General features: G+C 43.9%; 2 protein-coding genes across 2 annotated transcripts; one reads left to right on the top strand and one right to left on the bottom strand.

Moving 5' to 3' along the window:
• Positions 1–3,827: 3,827 nt before the first annotated feature.
• Positions 3,828–6,763, top strand: LOC115665945 (protein SULFUR DEFICIENCY-INDUCED 2). Its single transcript, XM_030587762.2, has 4 exons — positions 3,828–4,034; positions 4,828–5,040; positions 5,754–5,909; positions 6,090–6,763. Exons 1-4 carry the CDS (start codon positions 3,933–3,935, stop codon positions 6,495–6,497), a joined length of 879 nt encoding a protein of 292 aa, XP_030443622.1. The 5' UTR covers positions 3,828–3,932; the 3' UTR covers positions 6,498–6,763.
• Positions 6,764–7,620: 857 nt separating this feature from the next.
• LOC115665946 (vesicle-associated membrane protein 721) lies at positions 7,621–11,105 on the bottom strand. The gene is made up of 5 exons (XM_030587763.2): positions 10,594–11,105; positions 8,788–8,929; positions 8,571–8,691; positions 8,375–8,437; positions 7,621–8,074 (listed from the first exon to the last, which is right to left on the bottom strand). Exons 1-5 carry the CDS (start codon positions 10,781–10,783, stop codon positions 7,931–7,933), a joined length of 660 nt encoding a protein of 219 aa, XP_030443623.1. The 5' UTR covers positions 10,784–11,105; the 3' UTR covers positions 7,621–7,930.
• Between the last annotated feature and the right edge of the window lie 319 nt (positions 11,106–11,424).

Below are 11,424 nucleotides of genomic sequence, written 5' to 3'. Positions count from 1 at the left end.
TTTGTGATAAATTTACCCCAAAATAATTTTTTGAACACCAAATCGGAAAAGCTAATGTTTGGGATTTTTAATTGTCAAAAAATTAATTTTTGATAAATTTATTACAAGTGTACCAATTTGAGGTTTTTCATGACGTTAATTCTTATTTTAAATGATTTAAATCACTTGGTATAAGACGTACCGTTCAAGGCAAGGGGCGGCCTAATTCGATATGTTGTTTACTCCGATTCGGTCGAGATGGTTTTCGTTTACCGATCCATAGGTGATCCAAATTCCTATGATCGAGTCTTTCTGACCCCTAAGAACATCTTTTTTAAATGTATTAAAGATGGCCTTTCTAGCCGGCGAAAAGTGGTCAGTGGCCAAGACATTAACAAAGGATGGCTATTTACAACTAGGTACAGCTCAATCCACCAGAAAATCGACCCAGTCCAAACCCTAGTTGACTTTTGAAGTGGCCCAATCTGAATAAAAAAAGGACCCCCATTCAACTCGAATGTGGAATAATTCAAATAGCAAACTTGAAAAACAAAATTGAATTAAGGGTGCGTTTGTTTAAGTAAAAGTGTTTTGTTGGAATTGCTTTTCGAGACTTTCACGCATTTGGTTTGCTAGAAATAATCGGTTAATGGAAAACTATTTACGGTCAAAGAAACTATTCATGCTTAAAATTAAAAAAAGGAATTCCATGACTTTAAAAAGGAAAAAATATTTTCCTGAAAAATGATCTCCCGAAAAGTATTTTCTTTTATCATTAAATTTTTCCCAAAATAAACGTACCCTAAATTCAATGTTAGCTTGAATTCAAAGTAAATGAGCTATGAAATAAGCCGAAATATGGTGCTCTAGCAAATACGGGTGCGTTTGGAAACCATTTTGTTCCCGGAAATAATTTGTGCTCAGAAATGATTTATTTTATTATGTTCCCAGAAACAATTTCTCCTCAGAAATGATTTCTTTTATTCTGTTCCCGGAAATAATTTCTAAGTATTTGAAGGCATTTGGTAACGGCTCAAAATTTTCATTCCTGAAATAGAAAAAGAACAGAAATACGTTTGGTAACTACATAAAATTTATTTTTATTAATAATATTTTAAATTTTTTAATATTTCTTTCCTTTTTTCTTTTTTTTTTCTTTTTTTCTTCTTCTCCTTCTTGGACATGGACAGGTCGCCGGCCACGGGCCAGGGCCGGCAAGAGCGTCGGGACCCTCGCCACTTGCGGCCTAGGCGAGGGCTGCAAGGGTCCAACCCTCGCCCACCTTGGCCTGTGGCCGGCGGCCAAGAAAGAAGAAAAACGGACCACGGCCAGGAAGAAAAGAAGAAAAAGAAAAAAAAAATTTCTCTTCTATTTATGATTCTTGTTTCCATAATCAATAATCAATTTTTTTTTTTCTTAATTCTGTTCCAAAACTGATTTTGGGAATAAATTTGTGCCTGGAGATAAAAAATTTACCAAACGGATTTATGTTCTTTTTTTTATTCCCGAGAATAAAAAATAGAATCGGTCACTATTTGGCAAGTTACTAAATGCATCTTACATTTCCAAAGTCCCTTGGCCCTTGTGCAAATTCTAAGGTGTTTGGTGAAGAAATTTAGAAGCTCATTTCAGAAATGCAATGCATTTCCAAAGGCCTTTCTCTCAAGACCACTAGGGACCAGCATTGGGGGAACAGCATTGGGCATTCTAGCATTTTCGGAATGCTGGAGGCCAGAATTAATAAATTCCTTTATTTCAATTTTTTCCTCACTAATTTTTCGTATCCCTCCTTTTCCTCTTAATTTACATTATTCATCATCTCAGTTGCCCTTACTCTAGATTCTCCGACGGTTACCAACGATGGTCGAGGTCACACGAGATCTAGGATCGTGCGACCTAGAGCAAGGGCCGCGGAGCTCACACGACCCTTGGCGTTGCCTTGCCCAAGGCCGCGCACCCTCAGGTAATAGCGGTCGAGGATCGGCTACCTCGGCGGCCCTCACTCAAGGTCACGCAGACCTCGATTTGCAAATATGGTATTCACACGAGTCTAGGATTTTGCAGATCTGGGATGCCGGCATGGGTCACCTGGGATTGGCGACACTGGCGACCGGTGTGTGATGCTCACTATTGATCCCAACCTAGCTCGCTGAAGTCTCGAAGGAAGTGGTTGGAATTCGCACGACATTGGTGTTTAGGACTTTGCAGATCTAGGATGTCGGCATGGGTCTCCTGGGGTCACGCGACAACCGTCGCTGGAGCTTCTACCTTCGCCTAACTTGCCAGATCTTCGAACTTCACCGTTGCAATTTTTTTTCTTTTAACCTAAATTTCTTGGTGCAAATAGTGATTGTATTTCGTGAAAAATCTTTACACGCTATTCACATTATGTGAAAACCCCTTAAACTTAAAAATAAGTACTATTTACATTTCGTAAAAACCCCTCGAAACCTAAAGTGGCGTGCATTATGCACAAGCTTTGCTCAAATGTTCTCCCAAAAGCAGGAAATTCAACATTTCAAGCACACAAATTCTACCCAAAAGAAAGAAATCTCTGAAAAATGTTATCTTTCATAAAAAAAAAAAAGGGGAAAAAATCACCAAAAACCCCAAACTTTGCCCTCTGTGACACATTTACCCCAAACTTTTTTTTGTGACACCAAAAGCCCCAAACTTTGCTATTTGTGACACATTTACCCCAATATACTGTAGCCTAGGGTATTTTAGTCTTTTTCCCTTTTTCTATTTTTTTTCTGTTTTTTTTTTCTTTTTTCCGGCAAGGCTGCCCTCGCCGGTGAGGTCTCCGGCGACCTCGCCCCGCCCGAGCGAGGCGCCCTCGCCGGCGTTGGGCGAGCGGCCTCCGCCTCGCCGGCGTCGGGCGAAGGACCCTCGCCCGCCCGGGCGAGGCGCCCTCGCCGGCGTTGGGCGAGGGCGGCCTCGCCTCGCCGGAGTCGGGCGAGGGACCCTCGCCCGCCCGGGTGAGGTGAAGGCGCCTCGCACGGGCGGGCGAGGCGCCCACGGCGTCGGGCGAGGCCGCCCTCGCCCGGATCCGGCGAGGGCGACCCTCGCTCGGCGCCGGCGGGTCGCCCTCGCCGGATCCGGCGAGGCCGCCCTCGCTCGGCGCCGGCGAGGGCCCCCTCGCCAGATCCGGCGAGGACGGCCCTCGCCGGCGTCGGGCGAGGGTCCTTCGCCCGACGCCGACGAGGCGAGGGCTGCCCTCGCCCAAAGCAGGCGAGGTCGCCGGAGACCTCGCCGGCGAGGGCAGCCTGGCCGGAAAAAATAAAAAAAAAACAGAAAAAAATAGAAAAAGGGAAAAAGACTAAAATACCCTAGGCTACAGTATATTGGGGTAAATGTGTCACAAATAGCAAAGTTTGGGATTTTTGGTGTCACAAAAAAAAGTTTGGGATAAATGTGTCACATATGGCAAAGTTTAGGGTTTTTGGTGGTTTTTTCTCAAAAAAAAAATTTCAAATAATTAATTTTTCGTGAAACAAATAATGATTCTAACATCATCTTAACCGTTAGATCACGTAGGAATCCGGACTATTTTGACGGCCGTGATGGAGCCGGGGCTCACGTCATCCCGCCGCGCTCAAGGATTGGGCCCCCCGACCAGCTACATCCGCCGCCCAACCCTATCGACAAACGAGGCGGGAGCGTGGAGATGAACAGGATAGAGCCACGTGTCAGACGCCATGACGTTCTCGCGTAGCGTAGCAGCACCAGCACGCAAAAGCCGAACCCCGTCGCATCGAAGGGACGAACCTGGTCGACCGTCATGTCCACGTTCATCTCCATCACTGCTCGTCGTCAACTACCCCCCCTTTCTCTCTCTAGACTCTCTCGAGACTCTCTCTCTCTCTCCTCCTCCTTCCATTGGAGATCGCAGAAGGAAAGCTCTCCTGCGCGAACAGAGCAAAGCGGCGGGGGGGGGGGGGGAGGGAGGAGGAATGGGGCAGCGGAGAGGCGAGAAGCAAGAACCTCCGCCGTACCACGTGGTCCACAAGCTCCCCTCCGGCGACACCCCTTACGTCCGGGCCAAGCACGTCCAGGTCTCTCTTTCTTCTTCGAATTCTGGGGTTCCGACGGATTTTCTACCTTCGCCGTGATTGTAGTTACCCGGCGTCATGCCTTTGCTGTTCCGATGGACTCCGAAACCGGTGTCATATGGGTGCGGTGCAGCAGCAGAAGCTCGATACCTACCTGCGAATAATGCTCCGTGGGTCGCGTGGGACTTCTGGGTAGTCGATTTTATGGGGATTAATGCCTTTAGTTATTGTGCTTTCATCCTGGAAATTTGCTATTTGAGCCTCTAACTTGTCCTTATTGAAATGACAATGTGAATTTGAAACCTGGAAAGATTCAAGCAAGGCATACATAGTCGTTAACATTTTTTACGGTATGGATTAACCAAGCCTTTCGACTTCGCTAATCTTCGCCGATGCATGTAAAATACCTGGTCCGCGCGGATCGAGTTGGGCAGCACCCGCAAAGTGGCTGACCTAGACCTTAATGTTACTATAAGTGGGAGACGCGATGGATGATCGATTCGAGCATGTGATCTATGCGTCCGGAGATCAAATGCTTAGCCACTCAGCGAATCCTTGAAGTTACAACCGCAATAAAAATTCCGCTAGAAGTACCCGACTTACAAAAATTCATTGAGCTGATCCTTTCTGAATCACTCGATGGTCGACTGAATTGTCTGTTTATCTATTTTTAGGCCATGTCAATTAAGTATGGTCAAAGCTATTATTAATGTTGAAATGGTTAGATGAGCATGTGAAGCTCTTATTCTTGGATGATGATTTCGCATTCACGGATCATTCGTATCCTGCTAAACAGTTGGTGGAGAAGGATCCGGATGCGGCGATCGCTTTGTTCTGGAAGGCTATAAATGAAGGAGATAGGATCGATAGCGCCCTTAAGGACATGGCGGTGGTGATGAAACAGCAAGATAGAACAGAAGAAGCTATCGAAGCGATAAAATCTTTCAGAGGCCGGTGTTCGAAACAAGCTCAAGAGTTGCTGGACAACATTCTCATCGACTTGTACAAGGTACTTTAGACTGATCTGAAGCATAAACCGTGCATTGGCTGGTGGAATTAAGTCGCAAGATCACACATCTAGTCATCGTATCACTTGTTTTCAAGACTTGGACAGTGATACTAGAGTTTTGCAGAACTAATATTTTTTTTCCTCTAGATCTCTAGATTCAAAGTGCTTCTCGAATGATGCCATTTAGTCAAACTGCATTCTCTCGATTACTGTGGGGACAAATACACTGGAAGTCCTAAAACTTATCACCAAAGTGCAATTGAGTCCTAAAACTTTCAAAAAGTGCAATCAAATCCTAAGACTTGTCAAGTTGATGCAATTAAATCCTAAAACTTGTTAGCATTTTCCATTTGTCAAGTTGGACTTAGTTAATAAAAGGACTTGATTACACCAAATCGACAAGTTTTAGAACTTGATTACACTTTTGAAAGTTTTAAGATTCAATTACATTTTCGTGACAAGTTTTAGGACGTGATTGCACTTTGTGAAAGTTTTAGGATGCAACTGTACTTTCATGACAAGTTTTAGGACTTTTAGTATATTTATCCCATTACTTTAAAAGTGAGATTTTTCGGGCAAACTTCAAGTTTGATTCATATTGAACTATGCATTAGCTCTTATCTTCACAATAAGCTGATCTTCTGTGGAGCATCTGCCTTCCGTTTCATTCCGTTTTGCAATTCTTCACTTTCTAAAGTAACCATATCCACCAGAAATGCGGAAGACTCGAAGAGCAGATAGAACTATTGAAGCAAAAGCTTTGGACGATATACCACGGCGAGGCCTTTAACGGGAAGCCGACAAAGACGGCGCGTTCTCATGGAAAGAAGTTTCAGGTCACTATCAAGCAAGAGATCTCCAGGATACTGGTATTCAACTGTTCTATTCATTTCCTCGGACTTTTGTTTCCGATGGTAGCGGGAAAATTCTCTTTCCACAGGAAATGCTTAAGCAGCGGACATGCGTGTTGTTCGTTCTTAGTGATTGCATTCATTCCATGTTGGACTGTTCGTAATTCTCTGCGCCCTACATATTCTGCTTCGATGCAGGGGAACTTGGGTTGGGCCTACATGCAGCAGGGAAATTTTATGGCGGCCGAAGTAGTCTACAGTAAAGCTCAAATCATCGACCCTGACGCCAACAAGGCCTGCAACTTGTGCCATTGCCTAATCAAGCAAACACGAACTGCCGAGGCACTTTCAATACTGAACGACGTATTGCAGGGTGACATGGTCGGATCCGATGATCCCAAGTCACAAGCCCGAGCACAAGAACTAGTCAGAGAACTAGAATCATCGCATGTATCGCCTCAATCGGGACAAGAGTCGGCATCGAGCGTAGAAGACGCTCTCATGCAAGGGCTGGACCATTTGATGAAACAATGGACACCATTTCGGTCGAAGAGACTTCCCATCTTTGAAGAGATCTCTCCCTTTCGGGATCAGGTGGCGTGCTGATGTATATTGTATATGATGGAAATGACATTCAGTCTAGCCAGGGAATGCCTTTGGGTATAAAAGTTAGCATGGTAGAGTCAATGTGTGCTTGCCCCCACTTCGCAGGTCCTTTCGTGATGCATCATGTTTGGTGGTGACATCCGACATAGATCATGGTCGACAAGGAACGTCGGTGTACAAAATGTTTTGCGTCGCCTCATGCCGTTATAGCTTTCAATGCCCTTTGTGCTGGGATACGGGGAAATAGAATCTGCAGAGTTTGCCCACTCATTAGCGAGCCACAGCTTCTTTCTACATTTCTCTCCCGGGGCTAGACAAGCCTGCGTTGCTTGGTTGCATTATTTTCCAGAGAGGTTCCAGTAAAACCAGTGCTTGCTTGCTTGCTTGCAGATGATGTTACTGTTGAGTAGCCAAAGCCTTGCAATGATCCTACTAGAATAGCTTTTGCCCCTTGGCCTAAGCCTTCCATTGGTCTGAGCTTCTTGCCGCCTCTTGTTTTTCGTCGACACAATTCTCAAGTGAACATTCTACATAGAATGGACCAATATCTACAAGCCACAGGAAATAATCACCTTGGCGTCCACATTAAAATTGACGTACGTACGACTCACGTTAACAAGAAAGCGGCATCTACCTAAGATTGTGTCTTTGGCTGCTCATTCTTGGGGCCACTTAAAAGCAGTTCGATATGGACGAGTCTTTGACAAAAGGAAAGACGTAACCATTTGGGACAAACTACCAAAGCCAAACCACTCCAAGATGGCACAGTTTTACATGTGTTCAGCTGATCTTGACATGCAGCTTCCACCATGCCGGAGGCGGTGATCCACCAATTGAACTACAATCCCCAGGAAACTACGTGTATGCATACATAATTACAACCATTTCTTTCGTCATTTCAATTGCGGAGCTTTCTTGACGTTGGCGACAAGCAAGCATAAATCGATGGCAACCTCTAGTTGCAGGACCAGAGGACAGCGCAAGAGAAAAGAGATGTGACAGAAAAAATTTCTCATTCATGTGTAGCTGAGATTCATTGAGAAAATCTCAACCGATAGATAACAGTGATGAGGCAAAAAGAGAGGAGCTTCGGTATGGACAAACAGTGTCCAACCATCAAGCATTTTAAGATTTTCACATACTATACGAAATAAAAGTTGGGGAGAATATGTCCATACGTAAGAAATTATCTACCTGAAATCAACTACCACCACATACAACCAAATCCACGATACAAGACCCCTACCCCAGAAGAAAAGACTGCCATTGGGGTAAAGGGAGAATGGCTAAAGGGGAAAAAGGAGAAGGAAAAAACCCAAAAATTGAGAGAAAGAGAGAAAAATCGAGATGGCCCATGACCTCGGCGAGTGAAGCAGTCAAATCAGAAACGGCGGTAATCAGCGAGTTGGGAAGTACCCGTGAACTTCTGGAGACTAGCATTTGAATCCATGGCAAACGGACAGGATAATTATGAGTATCAAGGCAATGATGATCCCCAAGACAATCAACTTAATCTTCATATTCTGGAGCCACATCTTCCTCCTTATCTTTGTTCCCTGTTGCTTGAAATCTTGTGCCTGCATCACATCGTCATTAGAATACGCAAACATGGGATCACTTTTTAATAGGAAACAGCAGTTAATCTTTGCACCCAACGAATTGCCAATAACGGGACATGCAGAGAAAGACAACACAACCACCCGTCATATAATGAAGCCCTCTGTTTGCCGGCATTCGTCAGAATGCCAACAAAAGTTACTTCCAAACAGAACCCAGTAACATCTAGAGCCACACTTACACAGGGACACTTGCTTCTGCAAAATATAACCACAAACTCCAGTGACAGTGTCATTAGGCATAAATTCGATTTTACCAACCTGAGAGCGAAGGTTCTCAGTTTTATCAACCAGCAGCTCAATCTTCTCACCCCGGTCAAGAACCTGAAAGAAATAATGATTTAGGAACATCACATCACCAAAATTAATCATCAGACCATCACCCAATATACAACCCATCAAAGAGGCAAAAAGCAACCAACTAATTTTTTTAAGCAAATAAATAGAAGCCCCATACCTTTTCAATATTTTCCATCATAACACCTTTCACTTCAGATACTTGAGCTTTCACTTTCGCAAGCTTGCTGATTTCTTCTGGATGGTCAACACAGTATTGCATGTGTTCCTTCAACTTGGAACTAAGAAATAATCATAGGGTAAGAAGTACATACAATCACACAACAAGCTCAAAAACCAATTTCTACATTTAAAGATAGCAAGATAGAAGTGCGAACCCAAATTCTCTGTTCAGGCTGTTGGCAGCAGCTGTTGCAGCTTTTCCCCCACCATATCTTTTGTTGAAGTCATCCTTGATTCTTTCCAAGAAAGCAATGGGAATCTGTCTGCCAGCAGATTCAGCTGCAACTACACAATAGGCTGCAAGTACCCACCACAAAAGTTAATTCACACAGATTAATAGCACAGGATAAAATAACGTGGATGTCACAGCTTCTATGAGAATATGAGAATATAAGAGGTTATGTTTCTACTAACTTTAGTTAAATGAGACTTGCAGAAAGTAAGATACAATCACTTCTGATCAGAAAAAAAATGAAATTGTCCATAAGTTATGACAGAGTAGAAAAGAACAGACAAAACAGAGTTCTGTACAACACAAGACATAGAAATATCATATTATCATGGACATAGGAGTAATGTCTACATAAGGATTAAGTGATAAAAAAAATCATCATTGGTGGGAGCTTAAAAGTCAAACAAGCAGTATCAGGTCCGAGTTTGCCAAAATTTTCGAGCCGTAAATTCAGGTTGTAAATGGTACAGAGTCATCGCTAAGCCAGATTAGCATGACCACCAACATCTTCCAAGATGCATAAAGATTTTGTGAGAATATAGCAAGTTCATAAGCAAAGAGGATAGAAGATGAAAAAGAAACTCTCACTATAATTCACACAGAATAGGAGACACCACACAAATATATTAGCTTAGATTTGAAATTTTTCACCCTCAGACACTAGGTAAAGCAGCTTCTCAAACAATTAAGCATCATTCTGCTACATCTGAATGGTTACACTTAAGAACCCAGAGGCTGCAATTCAACATCCCCCAACCCCCCTACTCCCAAAAAAAAATAAAACAGATAAAAAAAGCGCCATCCAAAAGGAAAACAAAAGAAAAGCCCAGCAAGTGTAAAAGATCAAATCTTCAAATGTCAAACAGAAACATAATTAAGCTACAAGAATTGTCATTAAGGCAATACAAAAGCTGCATTTATTTTATCTCAATCCAGCAGTCAATTTGTAATATACAAGGTATATAGCTAAAAAAGGAAAATTAGGAGAACATTAAATTAGTATTCTATGTCATCTTGGTTTCCCTATGGCAGGATCTTTTTTATTCGCCAGAATCTAAACCTCTCCATTCCAAATTCCCTCCTTCCACCCCATTTTCACTTTCACAACTCAATTTATCAACGCACTGCAGAAATACCAGTTCAAACAATGGCATTTTTTAACATGCAAAATTAATTTCTGTAAAGTTCCTCCCACATTGAAATCGAGATTCATTTCCCAATACTTCTTTCAAGCCGTCTCGAGGTTCGGCGGCAGGATCACGAGCCGCATAGCATTAATATTAATATTAACCTAGATTATTGTCTTATTTGAACAACTTTTCGATCTTTCGACATTCAAAACAGCCAAAACACAAAACACAACAAAAACGCAGGCATCAACTTCTTCTCTCAGAACAAATGAAACAGATCAAACCTCGGACCACTCCATCCGAATTTGAACTCCAGAAACAACAAAACGACAACCAAATCCCAAAGATCCGGAGGCGCACAACGGATCAAAGAGAATCGGCTACAAACCCCGCGAGATCAACCTCGAGAACCGTAACCAGACACCGGACACCTTCAAAAACCGTCAGATCACACGCAGATCCCATCGTCAAACCTAATCTAAACCAAAAACCAAAAACCGACGGCATCGCCATCCGCCATCCGCCATCCGCCCGCGACTAGACACGAGAGATTCCGAATCCAAAACACGCGACGGGGTAAGAGGGGGGAGGAGACGTACTGAAGCCGTCCTCGACGAGGTAGTTGAAGGTGTGGCCGTCGCAGTTGTAGGTGAACTTGTTGTTGGTGGCGGGGAGCTTCTGGAGGCACTGGGAGGCGATGGTGGTGAAATTGCCGGTGAACTCCGTGTACTCGGCGAGGACCACCGTCCCCCGCGCCACGAAGCTGTAGATCAGCGACTGTTGGCCCATGATCGATCGCCGCCCCCACCCCAACCCACCCCGCGCCGCCGCGACGGATCCGATCACACCGCAAGGAATCTCGCCTCCGCTACGGTGGAGAGAGAGAGCCCTAAGCCGAACGCCGCCGGGGGAGTCGGATCGCCGGAGGAGGAGGAGGCCCTTCGGAGGCGAACGCGGTTTGGATCGGCGGCGACGAATTGCGCGGAGATATTCGTTCGATCTGAGAGGGAGATAAGAGACAGGCAGGCGAGAATGAAAATTGAAAACGATTTCCTCTCAGATATGGAGAGAGAGATGAGAGATGACGGACGGTGGCGCTGGGATTCGTATGATATTTATAGTTGGAGGGCAAAATGGGAAGACGGGGATTTTTTCTCTTTTTTTCAGCTTTGAATTATTTATTTATTTATTTTATTATTTTTTTTTTGCGATTTGAAAATTATTCGGTTTGAATTGGAAAATTTGAGGGGTGGAATTACATGGCAGGGGAGGAAGCATCCAGCCGGACCAGCCCATGGAAACGAGGCACCACGCCGTCCTCTTCGTTTTATTCAAACCTTTGACTAGATGGTCGATATGCGTGCTTGTGTTTCTCGTTTTCATGAATTTTTTTTTGGGAAAAAACCATCAAAAACCCCAAATTTTACCAT

This window comes from Syzygium oleosum, unplaced genomic scaffold (assembly GCF_021117445.2).
Source record: "Syzygium oleosum isolate NSW1041296 unplaced genomic scaffold, Sole_v2.1 Sole_v2.01, whole genome shotgun sequence".
In the NCBI taxonomy this organism is placed as follows: domain Eukaryota; kingdom Viridiplantae; phylum Streptophyta; class Magnoliopsida; order Myrtales; family Myrtaceae; genus Syzygium; species Syzygium oleosum.
The sequence above is the reverse complement of the archived record's forward strand: the minus strand, read 5'-3'. Positions and strand labels throughout refer to the sequence as shown.